The 19,495-nt window shown below is 56.2% G+C and overlaps 2 protein-coding genes across 5 annotated transcripts; both read right to left on the bottom strand.

Moving 5' to 3' along the window:
- Positions 1 to 637: 637 nt before the first annotated feature.
- On the bottom strand, positions 638 to 4,627 carry ZNF358 (zinc finger protein 358). 4 transcript variants are annotated; one of them, XM_086681317.1, is made up of 4 exons: positions 4,415 to 4,627; positions 3,570 to 3,689; positions 2,664 to 2,769; positions 638 to 2,420 (listed from the first exon to the last, which is right to left on the bottom strand). In XM_086681317.1, the coding sequence occupies exons 1-4, from the start codon at positions 4,610 to 4,612 to the stop codon at positions 715 to 717; spliced, it is 2,130 nt and encodes a 709-aa protein (XP_086537443.1). In that variant the 5' UTR covers positions 4,613 to 4,627; the 3' UTR covers positions 638 to 714. The 4 variants fall into 4 exon arrangements, with proteins under 4 accessions (XP_086537443.1, XP_086537445.1, XP_086537449.1 ...); XM_086681319.1 differs by lacking the exon at positions 3,570 to 3,689; XM_086681323.1 differs by lacking the exons at positions 2,664 to 2,769; positions 3,570 to 3,689 and having other exon boundaries at positions 4,415 to 4,534.
- A 6,372-nt stretch (positions 4,628 to 10,999) lies between these two features.
- Positions 11,000 to 17,329, bottom strand: SAXO5 (stabilizer of axonemal microtubules 5). The gene is made up of 9 exons (XM_086681330.1): positions 17,064 to 17,329; positions 14,786 to 15,371; positions 13,658 to 13,764; positions 13,469 to 13,569; positions 13,106 to 13,218; positions 12,915 to 13,024; positions 12,332 to 12,536; positions 11,747 to 11,832; positions 11,000 to 11,244 (listed from the first exon to the last, which is right to left on the bottom strand). The coding sequence occupies exons 1-9, from the start codon at positions 17,076 to 17,078 to the stop codon at positions 11,017 to 11,019; spliced, it is 1,551 nt and encodes a 516-aa protein (XP_086537456.1). The 5' UTR covers positions 17,079 to 17,329; the 3' UTR covers positions 11,000 to 11,016.
- Positions 17,330 to 19,495: the final 2,166 nt, after the last annotated feature.

The following is a 19,495-nucleotide window of genomic DNA, read 5'->3' as shown; positions in this document are numbered from 1 at the left end:
AACCAGCACTGACAATTAAATTAGTGGGTTATTGGGATTCTAGAATCCCTCCTCAGGAGAGCAGTCCCCCCAGTAACTGCTTTTCAAAGCTTTCTGAAATTGGCATCTGTGAGTTCTGTGAAGGCCAAGGCCGTGCTTATCTTGGTCTCTGTTGAGGCTGCAGGAAGCAACAGATTTTGGCTGAACACATAAATGAGCGCCTCTTCTGTCCAGTGCTGTACCTAGAACATGGGCTGTGAAGGGCGTGGGGTAGGCTGTGCGAACACAGAACACATGGGATAGGGCTGCCGGCCAGGTCTCCTATCAGCCTCCATTATCAGCCTTCTAGACTGTCAACATGCCAGAAATTCCACCACTCAGAGAAAAGCCAGAGGGAAGGGATCCTGTTCAGACCACCCGCCAAGGAAGTCTGCCCTTGACTAGGGTGGCCAGGGTGCTCTTGGGGGGCAGAGTGGTAACTACGGTGGGCCAGTGTGAGACCTTGTGGGGGAACGGGGAAGCCTGGAGGATTAGGGGCAGGGAGCCAGGACATTGGGGTTCCAGCTATGGCTGGCACGGGCCACACCCTCCCCCATCTCCCGAGGAAAGGGCTGTGCCTTAGTGGAAAAAGAGAGACAGGCAAACCACAACACAGAGCCAGGAGGCAGTGCGAGGATTTTACTAAACTGCACGACACACAACTTCCCCAGGCCCCCGGGAGCGTCGGCGCCCACTTCAGCCGTCGGGCCCCAGCAGCGCCCCTTGCTCCGGCACCCACTCAGGACTCTCGCCAGTAGGGAGGGCTGGGCTGACAGTGTCATGGGTGGGGGAGCAGGGTTCGGGATGAGACTCGGGGTTGGAGTCGGAGCTGGGGCCAGATCCGTGGTCAGGGCTGGCCACAAGGTCGGGGTCTGCGTCGTGACCAGGCTTAGGGTCAGAAGCTTTGATAGAATCAGGGGTGGGGGTAGATTCGGAGCCAGAGACAGCTTTGGGGCTGGGATCAGGGAGGGAGCCCGGCTCGGAGCCAGGGTCAGAGCCAAGGCCAGAGCTGGGGCCAGGGCTGAGGCCCAGGCCGGAGCCGAGAACAGACACAGCATCAGGCCCCAGGAGGGAGACCTGCCCGGGCCGCAGCATCGAAGCAGGACTGAGGCCCAGGCCTGCGGCGGCCGCCGCGGCAGCGGCAGCCGCCGCCGCGGCGCCCTCGTGCACGCGCTTGTGCTTGGTGAGGCTGGAAGCCTGGCCGAAGGCCTTGCCGCAGAGCTGGCAGCGGTAGGGGCGCTCTCCGGAATGCACGTGCAGGTGCTGCAGCAGCGCGGAGCTCTGCCCGAAGGCCTTGGAGCAGTGGGGGCAGGCGTAGGGCCGCTCGCCCGTGTGGATGCGCAGGTGGTGCTGCAGGTTGGAGCTCTGGCCGAACGCCTTGCCGCAGTGGGGACAGCGGTACGGGCGCTCCGCCGTGTGCGTGCGCTGGTGCTGCAGCAGCGCCGAGCTCTGGCCGAAGGCTTTGCCGCACTGCGGGCACGGGTACGGCCGCTCGCCCGTGTGCGTGCGCAGGTGCTTCAGCAGCGCGGAGCCCTGCCCGAAGCCCTTGGCGCACACGGGGCACTTGTGCGGCCGCGGGCCGCCGTGCGTGCGCAGGTGCTGCGCCAGCAGCGAGCCGTGCCCGAAGGCCTTGCCGCACACGGGGCAGTGGTGCGGCTTCTCGCCGCTGTGGCTGCTGCGGTGCTTCAGCAGCGTGGAGCGCCAGCCGAAGGCCTTGCCGCAGGCGGCGCACTGGTAGGGCCGCGCGCCCGTGTGGATGCCCCGGTGCTGGGCCAGCGTGGCGCCGTGGCTGAACGACTTGCCGCAGTCGGGGCAGCGGTAGGGCTTCTCGCCGCTGTGGGTGCGGCGGTGCTGGCTCAGCCCCGAGCTGCGGCGGAAGGCTCGCCCGCAATCGGGGCAGGAGAAGGGCCGAGGAGGGCTGGCAGGCGCAGGAAGCACCGCGGGGCTGGCGGCCAGGACCTCGGGAGTGGCAGTGAGGCTAGATGAGAGGGGGTCCAGGTCTGGGGCTTCGGTGGGGCTGAGGGTGTCGCTGTTGGGGTCAAGAACCAGGGGGACAGGGCCGATGACGTCTGGATCCAGGTCGAAACTTGAGGACATGGGGTCGAGATCTTGGGGATCCGAGTCACGGGTCCCCGAGACGGAGCTCGGAGCTTCAGCATCGGGGTCCAGATCCTCAGAGACGGGCTCCAGATCTTCATAGCTGGGGTCCACATCTTCGGAGACAGTGTTGAGGTCTTCTGGGTCGGGCTCTGGGTCCAGCTCTTCAGGGTTGGGGTCCAGGTCCTCGGAGTCAGAGTCAAGCTCGTCATAAGCGGGCCTTGGGCCTTTGTGGCCTGGGTTTCTGACCAGGACTGAGCGCCGCATCCCTGGTGTGGAAATGCTGGCTGCTTCTAGGGCCGGATCTGCAGGGGTGAGGACAGAGGGTGGGTGGAGGTAGGTGCTGGAGAACAGGGGGTCTCTCTTGGAGTCTGGGCAGGGAAGTGAGAGGGGGCCGTGCCCCACAACCCATCGCTGCACACACACATGGATCCTTCTCTTGTCTCAGACTGCGGGGAGACTTGTGGCAAGCCCCAGACAGGGCAGGGAGAAGAGGGACCCTGGTGGGACATGGGGGTGGGGCGGGGCTTCCCTTCTCAGCACCACACCTGGATGGAAGTCATGGGACCCAGCACTAGAGGTCTCCAGTACCCAGTTCCAGGGCTCTGCCCCTCTCTGCATCTTGGGCTCCTCCTCCCGTGGGAAGCTTGGGTCCTGTGGAGGAGAGAGAATCCAGGCTTCCTACCCCCTTGGCTGGGGTCCCCTCACGGGAAAGAGGGATAAGTCCCTGGGTTCCTGTGCTTGCTCGTAGTACACGGCCTGAATCCCAGTTCCATCACTGGGGAGGGCATATTTGGGGTTTCCCCTGAAACCTCGGGCTTGCCTCGTAGAGAGGAGCATTGTGAGCTCTGAAGCTTGGATGTGGGGGGTGAGTGGGGGGCAAAAAGCATCTGGTACTCATCTTGGGTCACTGGGGGAGGGCAGGGGCACCTCTGGCTTGCTTGCTGGGGAAGAGACGACCCGAGTGCCAGACCTCACAGTTCCGGGGTGGGAGTAACGGTCAAGACCCTTGTGTACCCGAATGCCAAGTTCCTAAAGCTAGAGAGGGTGGGGGAAATGCTGTAGGACCCAGTGGGACGCAGGGAGACCCATGGACCCCATAGCCAGGAGAGCAGGGACAGGTGTTGGTATACCTGTCTGCCCAACTGGATAGAAATCCTGAATTCTAACCCCTAGCGGGGGGGGGGGGGGGGGGGGAGGCGCAAAAATAATACCTGGGGCTCCTCTTAGGTTACTGGGGGGGGGGGGGCGGTCTTGGGTCATCTCCTAGAAAAGGGGAATTCCTGAGTAACTGAGCCAATGGCTGAGATATGGCGACGGGTGTCAGGACCCTTTTATCCTCTCCTGGAGAAAAGATCCTGAATTCCATCCAGCCCCATGCCTGGTGGTTGGGAACAAGGTCTAGAAACAACAGCTGGGACCCCTTCTGGGGAGCACAGGGAGCTCAGGATTACCTGATGGGGAGGCGGTCTGGAGCTACGCACTCCATGGGCGGGGGTTGGGGAGCAAACGACAAATAGATCTGATCCTGGAGGGAGAGGACATCCTAGCCACAACCCCACAGCTGGAAGTGGCTAAGCAAGAGGGTGGAGTTCTTAGATCACCTCCTGAACCCAGACACCACATTTGGGGGGGGGGGGACAATGCCTGGGTCCCCTTCTGGGTTCCTGGGGGGCAGGGGGACCTTTAGATTGCCTCCTGAGGAAGGGCCCTCCCAAATTCCCATCTCTTAGCTGGAAGGGGGGGGGGGCAGGTGGACCCCTGGATGACCTCCTGCGAAGGGGCTTCCAGAACTCTGGCCCCCAAGACTGGAGAGTAGGGGGAACAATAACGGGGCTCCAGAGGGTCAGAGGGAACCCCTGGATCCCTCTTGAGGAAGGGCCTCCTGAACTCCCGACCTCAGGCCGGAGGGTGGGGAGAACAATACTTAGACGTCCTCCACGGTTCCTGGGATGGAGGGGGTCTGGATCGCCTCCAGGGGAAGGGGCGTCCTGAGCTCCCGACCCCACAGCTGAGGGTGCCCCCCCCCCCCATACCTCCCGATTTCAGGCGCCCACCTCCGGCTGGGCCCTCCCCCGGGGACGCGGCGTCCGAAAGGGCGCGCTAGGCCCGCGGGCCGCGGGGACCCCCTCCCCTCACGCCCGCGACCCCGCTCTCCCGGGCGGGGCGGGCGGCGCGCGCGAGCGGAGGTTGGGGGGGAGGCGGACAGAGGTCGCCCCGGGCCGCGCCCCGCGCCCGCCCCCCGCCCCGGCCGCGACCCCGGCCCCCGCCCGCCCGGCCCGCTCGCGGGGACACTCACCCGGCGCCCCTCGCCCCTGCCCGGCCCGCCGCGCCCCCGGGGCCCGCAGGAAGCCCCCCGCCCGCCAGCCCCGCCGGCGGCCCCCTCGGCCCAGCGGCCCCGCCAGGCGCTCCCGGGGAGCGAGAGGGGCCGGCCGAGGGCCGCAGCGGGAGCTGCTGGGACTTGTAGTTCGCCCGCGCCCGCCGCGGCCGTCGCCATCGCTGCCCCCGCCCCCCGGGCCAGCCTTTGTCCCGGCCCGGCCGCCCCGGCCGCGCGGCCGCGCCTTTGTCTGCGCCGCGCCCTCCCGCGCTGCCCTCGCCCCGGCCCGGCCCGGCCCCGCGCCTCAGCCTCTCGGGGTCCCTCTCTGCCCTCGCCTGCCTCGGCCCCCGTGTCTGTCTCTCGCCTGTCTCTCTTTCCATCCCTGTTCCCCTCTCCGCGCCTAGCTCTGTTCCTTTCTGTGTCTCTGTCCCTCTCCTCCTGCGTCTCTCTGTTTCAATCTCTTTGCCTCCGTTCCTGCCACTTTTTTCTGCCTCTGCCCCTCCGTCTCTCTTTCTGTCCTCCTCTGTCTCTGTCTCTGCCTCCTGCCCATGTGTCTGACTCTATCTTTGTCCAAGAGGCACCAAACCTTGTTTCCCTGGCCGACTGGCACTGCACAGAAACACAGCCAAGGCTCGGAGAAGCCCTGCAATTTACAAAGTTGTTAATCTTTGCCCAGCCCAGCGTCTCCCTTTAAGGTTCTTCCAGGAAAAGGGCTGGGAACGCTGTCCCTGAGTGTTTTCCTCCTACCCGGCTGATGGGTCACTCACTGCTGTCACTGGTGTGGACTCCCTGTGTCTGATGCCCACTGGAGCGACGATGATCTCTGGAGAAGCCTAGGCCAGAGCCGGGAAGGACTCTGGGCAGACTTTACCTGGAGACACAGATCCCCGCGAAGAGGGAGTGAAAAACAGCCCCGGCAGCTGGCAGCTGGGCCGTGATGTTCTTCACTGAACATAAACAACAGTCACAGAATATAAACAATGATCACACAAGGCCGCTCTGTGACCATGTCTGAACCAAGCCAGAGACAAGGACACGCTGCAACCACAAAAATGAATACACACCCTCCTCTCCCGACCAGCGCAAGTGACTGCTGCTTCTTACCAACGATAGCCCCGCGTCCATTCTTCCACTGCTGAGATAAAAATCATCAAAATACCCAGGCACCAATCCGCTCCCTGCTAGCACCAACTTAGACTTGGCCTCTACCGTCTTCAGCTGTCTTTAAAACTACCCAGCACATGCCTGCATCCCATAAGATGCCCTCCTGTCCCACAACACCCTCTTACGGAGGCACCCCATGGTTCCTATTATGTGATCTTTCCCGCTGGAGCAAGCTAAAAAAAAAAATTTTTTTTTTTTTTTTTTTATGACAGGTGTATTTCTGATGGTCGTTGGCCGGTTAATTTTGGCACCACCTACCCTTGAAGACAACCTCAAGTACATCAGGCCTCCAGGAGTCTTCTCTCTCCTGTCGTGAACCTTCTAGATCTGTGCTGACCTTATGGTCTGAAACTTGCTCTCCACGTTTCTGCGGGAAAGCCCACAAGAAGATCTGAGAGGTTTGAGACTGAAATTGGATTATGTCACTGGTTCCTCACCCCGTCGCCTCCCGGAAGATCCCATAACAAATAATACTTGTTTTTTTTTGTTTTTGTTTTTATTTATTTTTGAGACAGAGAGAGACAGAGCATGAACAGGGGAGGGGCAGAGAGAGAGGGAGACACAGAATCGGAAGCAGGCTCCAGGCTCTGAGCCATCAGCCCAGAGCCCGACGCGGGGCTCGAACTCACAGACTGCGAGATCGTGACCTGAGCTGAAGTCGGACGCTCAACCGACTGAGCCACCCAGGCGCCCCAACAAATAATACTTGTAATGACAGCTGTTGTTTCTGTCTGCTAAGTACCTCAGTCAGAACCTTGCTTTCTCTTTGTGGATCCTTCCCCACTACTCCAACTAACACAGCCCCCCCCCGCCCCCCCCAGTAATTTTCGATCTAAGCTTACCAATCAGACAACTCCATCCCCTGGCCACAATAAGTAGGTCTGAGGACATGACATTGGAAGGTCTCATTCTTTCTCTGGGATCGTCAGCTGTATGTAGGACCTCATCTTACCCACAGCCACCTTGTGCAGTTGTCTGGAAGAACAGTCTGCAGACTGAAACCAGTCTACACCAGGATGTACAGGTGAAAGTCGGAGAGACAGTTCTGTCAATATTGGTTGAGCTCCTGGATAGAGCCATACCTGAAGCCAGATGCCCTGATCCTTTCCATTACCACGAGCCAACAAATTTCCCAGACAGTTGGGATAGTTTTGTCCCTTGAATCCCTATTCTGTCCCTTGAATCCATGATAGTCTTAACTTATTTAGAATTAGTACCTGGAAAGGGAAGGATATTGAGGGAAATGACTTCAAACGTGGGATTGGCTGAGCAACGTTGAGGTAGAGGGCCGGGGCCACCGTGTACACATACGTATTCACTTTAAAGTGAAGGGCACTCCCTAGATTTATACAGTGCACAATCTGCCCTGAGAAGGGCCTTCCTCGAGAAACAAGAAATCTCTGTTATGTGGAAGAAAAATAGCTTCTTAAAACCCTGCCTATTTTATCTCAGGACTCTAAACACGCGTCTCTTGAGACTGTGGTTTGAGGGTCTTTGGAGAAAAACATGGAGGATGTTGAAATACGTGAGAGCCTTCATAAGGTCTTCAGAAAGGTCTCCTTCGACAGACGCAAGCTGCCTCTGTGGACTTCTTGAAGGAGAGACTAGCGTCTGCTTGATTTTGTGATTGCCAGAGCTGAATTCTCTGCCCCAAACTAGAAGAGGAAGTTAGTAATGAGGTGGGAGATAAGATTGGGACTCTCGGAGAACCAGGGCGCATTAGATGCCTCAGGCTACTCTCTAACACCGAACACTCCCAGTCTATAAACGTACAATTATTCTCCGTTGGGAGGAGCCTATTAGCTGACTTTCCACCCTCCGGATTGTAACCTGGAGCAAAATAGATGCTAAGGGGATGGCAGGCACAGGTCTGTTGCTAGGAAACAAGGTCCAGAAAGGTTGGTCTCTGGGCTCAAAGATCCTGGTGAGCTTTGGGGAACCAAATCACCCAGGGGGTGGGCTAGTGGACCGGCCATCCAATCATAGCATTCTATCCCTCTGGGCACAGTGATTGGCTCACGGCTAGGCATGTGACTCAAATGCGCCAATCAGCGTGTCCCTTAAGTTCCACGAAGAGAAGTTGGGGGCAAGACCCCTCCCTCTTTCTTTGAGGCTTTAATCAAAAGGATTTGGATCATAGCATCTTTTTATAGCGTCCTTGGAACCCAATGGTTCCAAGCCACCACTTGCAGGGATACAGGACTGAGAACTGGCGAGGGAGAACAGTCCTGATAGTCACGTGAGACCTAATTCCGCATTTTATTTCTAAGTTGTGAAAAACAAAATTCAACCAAAGAAATTTGAAGATCTAATTGGTTTTATTAAATGACTCATGAATGGGGCAGCATCCCTTGTAACGCGTAGGGGGCATTATGAGGAATTGTGCAAAATAGAAGGTATTTCTAGGAAGGAGGGCAGGGCAAGAGAGTTATAAGCAAAAGAAAAAGTGTTGTCCCAGGCAAAGTCACTTTCCCTTAGGGGAAGGCAGTGGATCTTATTGGGTAGATTACCTCATTACCTTCCGTTGGGGGATGGGGAAGGCCTCTGTGACAGATGACCTTATTGGTACATATCAGAAAATTACTGATAGGGGGCGCCTGGGTGGCTCAGTCGGTTAAGCGTCCAACTTCAGCTCAAGTCATGATCTCATGGTTGCTGAGTTCGAGCCCCGCGTCAGGCTCTGTGCTGACAGTTCAGAGCCTGGAACCTGCTTCGGATTCTCTCTCTCTCTCTCTCTCTCTCTCTCTCTCTCTCTCTCTCCCTCTCTCTCTCTCTCTCTCTCTCTCTCTGCCCCTCCCCTGCTCACACGCTATCTCTCAAAAATAGATATTTAAAAAATTTATAAAAAAAGAAAATTACTGATCGATAGATTAAAATTTACATTTCTGGAGGAGGTTGAAACTGCAATTAGGTTAGGTATTAAGCCCCGGTTTGGTGCTTTAGCCTGGCCCCAGTAACACTGTTTGGAGCCTGTGGCTTTCTTTTTAACAACCTCAGTAAAATCCCTTTCTTCTTCAACTGGAGCAAGCTGGGTTTCTGTCACTTGCAACAAAAATGACCTAAGACGTTAAAAAAATATGGGCACCTGTGCAGCTGCAACCTAGTCTAAGAATGGTACGTGCACATTTCGTGTCAACCTTGTACCCATTCTAGGAAGGAAGAATTAAGTGCCATCCCATTTTACAAATGAAGTGAGGTTCAGAGCACACCATCACTTGCCCAAGGACAGACAGGCAGGTAAGTGGCAGGTCTGAATTCTGCTGCTCGGTGATGAAATGTTTTTCTTTAAAAATTAATGTTCTCAAAAAAAAATTAATCTGTTCTCCCAGGTGCAATCCTATGTTATTCATATTATTTTATCAGCCTTTTGGGTTTCTGTAGTTAATATGAAATGCCTTTTTTGTTGGTGGGAAGGGGTGAGTGGAATACAGGAAGGGTAGCCATAAATCCATAAAATACATCCCAAATCATGATGAAGTATCTTTCTTCATGCACTGAAAATATTTCTAGTGGAGTTCTCATTCTTTCCCAGCAACCCATCCCAGGGCTAGTCAATTCCATTGTTAGAAAATGCTTCGATTTGTGCAGAAATCTGCCTCCTTGTAACTCCTACCCATTATGTTTCATCTGGTGTCTGGGATGTTGCTTCAAACCACTCCTAGAACCAGGAGGGAGCACAGATAATCCTGCAACCAGAGCTACATGGAAAGGAATACCAAAGTAAGCTTTCTCAGCTTCCTGGCAGGCAAGGCAAAAAGGAATAGCCTTTTTGTTAAGAGTAGTCAAAAAAAAAAAAAAAAAAAAAGAGTAGTCTTGTCAACAAACAGACCAGCTTCATCAGGAGAGCCTGATTTTGTCCTGGGGATCTTTGTAGGCTGGGTTTATTGCAGTGGTTGTCAACCAAGACAACTCTTCCCCACAGGGGACATTTGGCAATGCCCGGAGATATTTTTGGTTGTCACAACTGGCTGGGGTAGAGGGAGAATGCTGCTGGCCCTTAGCGGGTAGAGGTCAAGGATGATGCTAAACATCCTATGATGCACAAGAGGGCCTCTAACAATAAAAAATGATCCCATCCAAAATGTCAATAGTACTGGGCTTGAGAAATCCTGGTTCATCAGGAGGTAATTCACAAATGTGTCATGTACATCTTTAGTGAAAGCAAGAAGAGGTGTTTTGCAGCTAGCAGCTCCTTGCATGGCTAATATGAGTGCAGCCAAAAGGGCCATCTTATTCTGTAGGGCCCAAAGCTGGACTCCTGCCCTTCCTGTGTAAATGACAACCTGGCCTCACAGGATTGCTGCCCATGGGGAGAGGGCTCCTGGTTGGGCTTGAGGTTGGCTCTCAGTGGCTCGTTGGATGGGAGGCCTTGGTCTTTGAAGGTCTGACTACGGAGTCAGGGAGCCATGTTCATTCCCCAAAACCAGAATGTCGGCAGCCCACTGAGGCAGGCCCTGGGCATGGCCACCAACGCCCATTTTTTTTCCAGACAGAGCAATCTCACCACACCTGAGACCTTCAAGATGGGGGCGCTGTCCAAGGTACCATTTGTTGACCTGCTTGTCAAGCCCTGTCAAGGACTGGCTTCAGGGCTCCACCCCAGCCTCCTCCTTTCCACCCTCTTCATTTTGTCCCTGGCTGGACATCTACCCCCTTGAACTTGATCATATCCTGATGGTTTTCGTTCGTTTGTCCCCAGACCCAGCTCTGACCTGGGGGCCAATTGCCCAGCCAGCCAGGGCATTGTGGGTGAACCACAATGGAGAAAATCGCTGGGCCACTCTCAGCTTCTCCACCCCTTCATTGTCCCTCCTCTGGGCCCCACCCAGCCTCTCAACGATTGAAAGCTCCTTCCCTTACCCTCATCTTCCTCTTTCCTCGTCACCTTCATGCTCAGAAGGGAAGTGCTCTCCCTCCTTGACCCTCAGCCACACGCATGGACACGTGTGCACATTTCTCATTTATAACATTCTAACGAGAGGACTGCCCTGCATCTCCGCATTACAGATGAGCAAACAGATGAGGCTCACAGGGATGAAGTGACCTGCCCAAGACTACTATCCAGGACAGAAGAGTTAAGATTTGGAGCCTGTCCATTCAGCCCTGGGAGCCTAGGTTCTCAACACTTCACCTCAGTGCCCGGTTCAACATTGACTCCACTCTCTCCACATCATTCAGATTTGGTGGTGCACCTGACACCTTACACTGAGTCCAACTGCCAAGCCCTTGTACGAGCTAGAGTGGCCTCCCTGCCCAGAGTGGGGTGACCTTCAGGGCCCATGGAAGTGTGTGTTAAGGTTTTTGGGTTTTTTTTTTTTTTTTTTGATGGAGTCACTCTCTCCTGTACAGTCTCCATCCCACCAAGCATCATCTTTCATGGCTGACTGATGAGGAGGGGTGAGATGTTGCCAAGGCAGTGTTTATTGCTGGCTAGGGCATGGATAAGTAGGGGGCTGGGGGATCTGAGAGTCTACCTTCCCAGCCCCACAGACCCACTGGCGGGGGGAGCCCAGAGGCACATGGCTGTCCTGGAGGTTGGCCGATCTCAGCACCGCTGGGCCCTGGAACTTGAAGGCAAACTCATCCTCGTATTGGGTTGAGAAGAAGCGCTGTCCACCCAGCGGGGGCTCAATGTGGTTATACTTGCACTGTGGAGTCAGGGCAGGAGCCTGGCAGGACAGCCTGAAGGGTGGTTGACCTACCTGGCCCACCCCGTGGTCCCCATATGACCCTGGGAGCAGCAAAGGCTGATGATTGGGCTCTGAGGAGGTAGGCAAAAGGTGTCCCAGTTTGGGCTGCCCCAGGAGCTGGATGGGAAGCTGGAGAGAAACCGGGGGACCCCTGGAATGACCCCAGGGCTGTGGTGACCTTAGGCAACTCTGAGCTACCCCTCAGCTGAGGGTATACCTGTGGCTGGTGATATAAAGATGTCCTTGAGCTGACCCTGAAATGACCCTGGAGATGAGCTAGGGATGACCTTGAGGCTGGAGTGACATTAAGATGACCCTGTGCCTGGGGTCACCGTAGAGTGACCCTGAACGAACTTGACACTAATTCTGGGCCTGAGGTCACGGCGTTATCATCCTGGGACAAAACTACACTGCTTTGGGGGGTTACCGGTCAGGGAGATACCCCTCCCCCCTCCCTCACCCGCTGTAGCATCTCGTCAGTCACGGAGGCGGGAGCTGTTCTATGCGGCTTCAGCATCTTCTGATTCATGGTTAAAAAATCTGTTTCTGTAGATTTGGGTGGCGGTAGTTGAGCTGAGGGGCTGAGGGAGGAGGGGCAGGGCCCTGGGGCAGGAACGGGTGAGATTAAGCACGGAGTAGGAGTTCAGGCGAAGCCTGAGCCCAAGGTGAAGTTAGAGCGAAGGAAGGACTAGGAGGCGGGGAGAAGGGAGGAGCCAGGGGCGGGGCAAACACAGAGTTGTTGCGGGGGAGGGGGGGCAGGAAGGGTAGTCTAGTTGGTCGGGGGCGGAGCCAGAGTCCGACTGAAGAGCAGGGGTCAGGGTTCAGGTGAGGGCAGATATGGGGAGGGGCGGGACTATGGTCATGCAGGGGGCGGTGCCATGGCGGAGGTGGGGTGGGGGGAGGGGGCAGAATCAGATCCTCGACGGGGGGGGGGGGGGCAGAGTTGGGATCTTGGTTCAAGAGGTGGAGTCTAGCTCCTCAGAAGGCGGAGCTAGAGTGGGGCGGTGGGCGGGGCGAGAACGGCGGGGGCGGGGTTAGAGCTCACCGCCGGTGCCCTGGGGCAGGTTGCTAGGCAGCAAGTGGAGAGTGGGCGCTCTCTGCGGCTTCTGGATGGTGCCCGGGGAGCAGTAGTCTGTGCCAGTGGAGGTCTGGAAGAACTGTCCGAGCAGCGAGGACTCCCCTAGGCCCACGTGACTCTGCAGTTTCTCGTGAGGCACGTGGCAGCTGGGTGGCTTGTTCACGGGCAGTGGCTGTAGGACCACATGGCATCTGGGAAGCTCCCAAATGTGCGGGGTGTCCCAGAACTCGGGCGGGAGAGAAGAGGTGAGCGCTATACGACCTTGGACGGCTCACACCCTCCTTGGGCCCCACGTGCTGGTGCTGGGAGTTGGCATTGTATCTCATTTTGCAGACAGAGCCACTGAGGCTGGGAGTGGTTAACTGACTTAACCTTAGATCCCGCAGATAGATCCAGGAGATCCGCCCCCACCACACACACACACACACACACACACACACACACACACACACACGTCGAGCTCACTCTCACCTCAAGGCCTCTGCACTTGCTATCCGTACTGTCTAGGGAACCCTTGTCCCTGATGAGCCTTCTCCCCCTTCCTGCTGACCTGGCCGTGGAAGAAGTGCACGGAGGTGGTGAGGCTGCCCGGGCCGGGGCCCCGATTTCCTTCCAGGATGTGTGATGCCGGAGTCTGGTCGTGGTGAAGAACAAAACGTTCTGCCAGCGACAGAATAGGTGCTGAGCCAACCTGGGAGGCTGCTGCGGAAGCAGGGGGCAGGGTGGGCAGCAGACTCCCACCTGGCTCTCGGGGGTAGAAGTGTTCAGCCTCGGTGGTCCTGTCACGGAAGAGCCCATCTCCAGGACGAATATTCACATAGTGGATGTGGGCCGAGGCCTGGGCCTTGTCATACCTGCAGGTAAGGGAGGATCCGCTCTATGATCAGATAGATCTGATCTGGGCCCTGGCAACTCCCAGGAAACGGGAGAGGGGCAGGCTTCCCAAAGGCCAGGCTGTGGGGTGCTACTGGTGGGAGATCTGGGCAATAGTGGGCCTTGCTTGGAGGTGAGGGGCACCCACAGTACTGGCTCGAGAGCCTCAGGTGGTACACTCCACCTGTCGCTGAGAGGCCTTTGCTCCACCCTGGTGGAAGGCCACAGTACCTGTCTGGGGGCAGACCCTGGGGCCCGTAGGCTTGTTTCTGCTCGGAGCACACGGGCCCATAGCCAATCTTGGAGTCTCCCAGCTCCACACTGGAGGAGGCCTGTGGGTGGACACGGGTGGGAAGAGGGCAGCACCACCCAGCCCCCATCACTGCCCTCCCCAGCAGCACCAGCCCCACCTCGATTTACCCTCTTACACATCGAGGCAGGTGGGCCTGGCAGGGCCTGAAACTGTCTCTGGTAGGAGGTCCCATCGTCCTGTCTCCTGTGGTCCCACTGGAGTGCGTTGCTGCCCCCTGAGGAGGAGCAAGAGGAGAGAGAGAACAACATTGGTTCCACGCAGCCTCAGGCCCACTGGGGTTCGATTCCTCGCCTGGAAAGGGGAGGTGGGCAGTCCTGACTAGCCCCCCCCGAGGGCTGTTGTGGAAAAACAGCCAAGATAATACAAATAATGGTAACAAGAATAGCTACCAACATACCTGACCAGAGCCAGGAATCTAGGCTAAGTGCTTCAAACCTCATTTGAGAGTTAGTAATATTCTCCCCACTCTACAGCCTTCCGGGGGCTCAGAGAAATCAAGTCACTTGCCAGAAGTCACGAAATTCAAAACCAGAACTGAGTCAAATCCAGATCTGACAAGCCCTGACTCCAGCTTGGAGGGACTCTTGCCTAGTGATGTCCACTGGCAGGTCCCCGAGTCACAGAATTGGAAAATCACACAAATGACAGCTGGTCTTTTTTGAGCGCTCACTCTACGCCAGGTGCCTCATGCACTCCGGGCTCTTCTGCTTCACCAGCTCCTATGAAGTGGGGTGCTGTTGTTGCACCCGTTTTGCAGAGGAGGAAAATCGAGACTTGGAGATGTCGACTTGCTCAGACTCACATAACTACTATGGTGGCGGGCCTGGGACGTGTGTGTGTCGGGGGGGGGGGCACTTAGCAGATTTGTCCAAACCACCATTCATGCTTCTGCCCAGGGCACAGCCCCTCGAAAAAATTCAGGAGCTATGCCATTCAGTGAATGTAGAAACTGAGGCTCAGGGAAGTTCTAGGTTTTCTCAGGCTCGGCACTATTGACATTTGGGGCCCCGTAATTCTTTACTAGGGCCAGCTGTCCCGTGCACGGTAGGATATATTCAGCAGCATCCCTGGCCTCCATGCATTCCCTGCTAGGACTACCCCCTTCCGCGGGTCGTGACAACCAAAACGATCTCCAGACTTTGCCAAATGTCCCCTGGGAGAGGGCGCGGAATCCCCGCGGGCCTGGAGAACCTAGGGGTTGGCAAATCGCGCGTGGGGCGCGTGGGCGCGCTCACCGAAGTGGCTGCAGGGCGCGCGGGGCCGCGGGCACGCGTCGTGGGGCGGGAAAAGCGCCCGGTAGGTGGTGGGCGGGATGCGCAGCTTGGCTCGGTCGCCGGGAGGCACCGAGTCGCGGTCGAAGATGAGGCGCGCGCCGCGGATCTGCTCTCTGGCGCGCGCCGGCAGCTCCGGCCAGCCAAAGTCCGCGCGCGCGGTGGAGAGGCCGGTACGGGAGCGCGCGGGCGCGTACACGCGCAAGTTGGTGGCCGGCGTGGCGAGGGTGCGCTCCCGCGTCCCCGACGGCGCGGACGGCTGCGGCTCCAGGGGCGCGAACGCGCGGTGCGCCTCCGACTGGAGCTCCGCGCCTGCGGCGCGCATGTCCTGTCGGAAGAAGGACCTGACGGGCGGCTCCTGGCACGACAGCGCGCGGGTGACGCCCGGGTAGGCCGGGAAGTCCCGGTGCGACGTGGGTTGCATGGCGTCCACGTGCAGCCGCGGATCCGGCCCTAGTGCAAAGTGCGAGGCCTTGAGGAAGTCCAGCCGGGACATCGGGCGTGGCAGGAGGGCGACCGCGGCCATCGCCATCGGGGGGCAAGGCGCCACCTGTGAGAGGGCGGAGATAATGAGACTGAGCAAGTGCCCGCCTGAGGACAATGCTGCTTTTACTCCTTCCTGTGCGCCAGGCACTGGGCATTGGGGGGGGGGGGGGGGTGCTGAGGACTTCCTAAAAAAACAGGCTCAGGGGCGCCTGGGTGGCTCAGTGTGTTGGGCATCCGACTTCGGCTCAGGTCATGATCTTGCCGTTGGTGGGTTCGAGCCATGCGTCCGGCTCTGTGCTGACAGCTTGGAGCCTGGAGCCTGCTTCGGATTCTGTGTCTCCCTCTCTCTCTGCCCCTCCCCTGCTCATACTCTGTCTCTGTCTCTCTCTCTCTCTCTGAATAAAAATTAAACAAACAAAACAGGCCTAGCCCCTGTGCCTGCCCCCAGGGAAAGCAGAGAGCATAGAGATAAAAGCATTCATTGGGCACTTACCGTGTGCCAGGCCCTGTTCTAGGTCCTTGGCAGGGGGAACATCAGGTCACAAAACAGACCAAGAGCCAGTGCTCTTGTGGAGGTGACAATGGGGGTGACAGACAATGCTGAATAAATATAACACTACAAATTGCGGCGGTGTAGTAGAAGGAGCTGAGCGCTGCGCCTAAAAACATCACACAGCATAGGAGGGTGGTGGTGAGGGGACGAGGGTTGCAGTTTTAAATGGGATGGTGTCACTGAGATGACAGTTGAGAAAAGACCTGGAAAATGTGGGAGAGGAGCATATGGGGACGGGGGCGGGGGGGGGGGGGGAGTAACATTCCAGGCGGAAGGAACAGCAGGTGCCAAGGCCAGTGCAGGGCGGGCCACAAGGAGGACTAGAATCAAGCACTGCAGTCTAGTCTCTTTGATACGGGAGCCCCTTCTCCTCACCCTCAGGTAGTGGTCAAGGCCAGGGCCCTCCCCTCCGTATGTGGGATCTTCCATCTCTGCTCAGTCCTGGCCACAGTCTCTACCACCCCCACCCCCACCCCCACCGTGGGTCTTCCTGCCCTCTGCAATTGTCCTGGGTGCTGATTGTTCTCCCGGATCTCTTCCTATCCTGAAACTCTCAGAGGCATAGACGTCTCTCTCCACTTCTCTGACCTCCAGCTCCAGGCTCCCGGCCCCCCATTTAGCCGACCGGGACATTCTTGCCTTTGCTCTGAGCAGGGGAGTCTCCCCGACCCTGCTCCCAGCCCCTCTGAGAGCAGTCCCAGTGGGGGGGGGGGGTACCGCAGGCTCACCCCCTGCCCAGACCGAGTCAGCTCAAAACTGGTCATGTCGACCTCTTTAGGAAACAGGGCCCATGGGGCGCCTGGCCGGCTCAGTCGGTTAAGCAACCGACTTCGGCTCAGGTCATGATCTCACGGGCTCGGGGCTGACAGCTCAGAGCCCGGAGCCCGCTTCGGATTCTGTGTCTCCCTCTCTCTCTGCCCCTCCTCTGCTCACGCTCTGTCTCTCCCTCTCTCAAAAATAAACATTAAAAACAACAATAAAAAATATTTAGAAAACAGGGGCCAAGCATTTTAACCAAACCACAGATGTTCAGAGTCTCCGTTTGCTTCTTTGATCATTTTGGCACCTGAAATAGTTGAGAGCTGAGAAGTCTCCAATAGTCTACGGAGAATCTAACAATTGAAATCAAGGTCACCTCGGAACAAGCAGTCAGGTTCCTGTGAGCTTCAGTTTCCACATCAGGGATGAGCATGTGGGATGTACCTCAAAGGGTGGCATGAGGACTAATGAGTCTTAGGAAATGCCCTTGGCCACCGGCCTGACCCTCTGGACTCCCTGTGTCCCCGGTCTCCCAGAAGATGCTCATATGTTCCTTCCGAGGCTGTGTCCCCGCGTGGTCCAGTTCTGCCCATTGTGACCAAAGAGCTTCCCTCACCCAGCGTTGTCACAATGGTCCCCAGCCACTCTGAGGGCAGCTGGGAAGAAGGGCGGGAGTGAGGCCAGAGGATCCTGCCTCCGGAGAGCTCAAGAGAGCTAGGCAAGTGACTTGACTTCTCAAAGCCTCAGTTTTGTCATCTGGAAAATGGGGCTTCAGAAAGCAGCAGTGAGGATGGGAGGCAGTATGTTCATTATTATCATTTTCCAGAATTTTCCTGCTTGTCTGCTTCTCAGCACTCCCCACGCAGGACGAGCCAACGTCTTCGGTCGTTGAGTCACTGCACTGCTGAAAGTCACTCCAGGGCTCGCAGACCTCCGAGGTGCCCTTAGGGACACCAGCGCCCCCCCAGCCCAAAGACCGTCAGGAACACACCCGAGGCTGACCAAATCCAAGCTTGTTACTTGTGATGGTGAGCGAGAGCACACCCTCCGGGGAGCTGCGGGATGAGCTGAGACGGGCTTGTCTTCACCTGGGCTTGTGTCCCTGCTTCTGGGAGGTTCGAGGCAATGGGGGTTCGCGTTGCAGGTTTTTACTGCTGGGAGGTTTGGCTTTCTTTGTTGAGATGACCTGACAAATGAAAATAACATACAAAACAGTAGGAAAGAGGGAAATGGGGAGTCAGGGTCTCACGGGGACAGAGGTTCGGTTTGGGCAGCTGAAAAGTTCTGAAAGAGGACAGTGAGGATGGTCTCATGACAGTGTGAATGTGCTTAATGCCACTGCGCAGAACATCTAAAAATGGTTAAGATGCTCGATTTTATGTCATGTGTATTTTACCACAATGAATAACATTTAAAAATTAAAAAAAATTTTTTTTTAATTTTTTTTAATTTTTTAAAATTTTTTTTAACGTTTTTATTTATTTTTGAGACAGAGAGAGACAGAGCATGAACAGGGGAGGGTCAGAGAGAGGGAGACACGGAATCTGAAACAGGCTCCAGGCTCTGAGCTGTCAGCACGGAGCCCGACGCGGGGCTCGAACTCACGGACCGCGAGATCGTGACCTGAGCCGAAGTCGGCCGCTTAACCGACTGAGCCACCCAGGCGCCCCTTAAAAAAATTTTTTTAATGTTTATTTTGAGAGAGAGAGAGGCAGAGTGCGAGTCGGGGAGGGGCAGAGAGAGGGAGACACAGCATCCGAAGCAGGCTCCAGGCTCCGAGCTGTCAGCACAGAGACTGACGCGAGGCTCGAACCCACCAACTGTGAGATCATGACCTGAGCTGAAGTCGGACGCTCAACCGACTGAGCCACCCAGATGCCCCTCAATATAAAACATTTTTTAAATGGAAAAACAATTTCTTAAAAAAACAAACGAACAAAGCAGATGAAGGGGCGCCTGGGTGTTTCAGTCCGTTGAGCATCTGACTTTGGATTTCAGCTCAGGGCATGATCTCACAGCTGGTGAGTTCGAGCCCTGCATCGGCTCTGCCCTGACAGGGCGGAGCCTGCTTGAAATTCTGTCTCCCTCTCTCTCAGCCCCTCTCCCTCCGCCTGCTCTTTATCTCTCTCAAAAAATAAATTAAAAATGAAATAAATGTATAAATATTTTTATATAAATATGTAAATTTACACAAACATGTAAATTTATATACATATAAATAAATATATGTAAACATAAATATGTTTATATAAATAAATAAAGTTCATGACCCCGAATCAGCTACTAAATAGGCTCTTTCTTTCCTCCTTCCTTCTTTCTCTTTCTCCCTCTCCCCCCACCTCTCTTCTTGAGATATAGTTGACATATAACATTGCCTATGTTTGAGACACAACATATTGATTTGATACATTTATATTGCAATATGATTGTCAATGTAACATTAGGTAATACCTCCCCAGGACTTATTCCCTGAGTGGGTTTCTTCTCACTAAATTGAAGCAAATTGTTGCATTGTCCTCTGGGGTGAGGCCCCATCACCGGCTCCCCCCCCCCCCCCCAGGGTAGGGCGTTGGGCACCCGCCAGGCACCCGCCAGGCTGATGCAAATACAGTTTCCGCCTCGTCCTTCTGTCTGCTGGGAAAAGGAGGAGGTGGATCCTGGATGCTGTCAGAAAGCAGAGGGGGGAGAGAGAATTCTGTTGTTGAGGATCTTAGTTTTTCCGCAGAAAGTCTCGGGAAAGAACGGCAGTGCTCAGACTCTCCAGGAAGAGCGAACGCCTGGTTGTTGCTGTGGTTTGGACAGTGCTCATGTTTTGCCTGCCTTCAGCTTGTTTTGTCTCGTCCCACCACGGTCACGGAGTGGCCTTGTCCAACGCC

This window comes from Puma concolor, chromosome A2, assembly GCF_028749965.1.
Source record: "Puma concolor isolate L17-30 chromosome A2, mPumCon1.1.hap2, whole genome shotgun sequence".
Lineage (NCBI taxonomy): Eukaryota > Metazoa > Chordata > Mammalia > Carnivora > Felidae > Puma > Puma concolor.
Note: the sequence above shows the minus strand (reverse complement) of the source record. Positions and strands in the feature narration are given on the sequence as shown.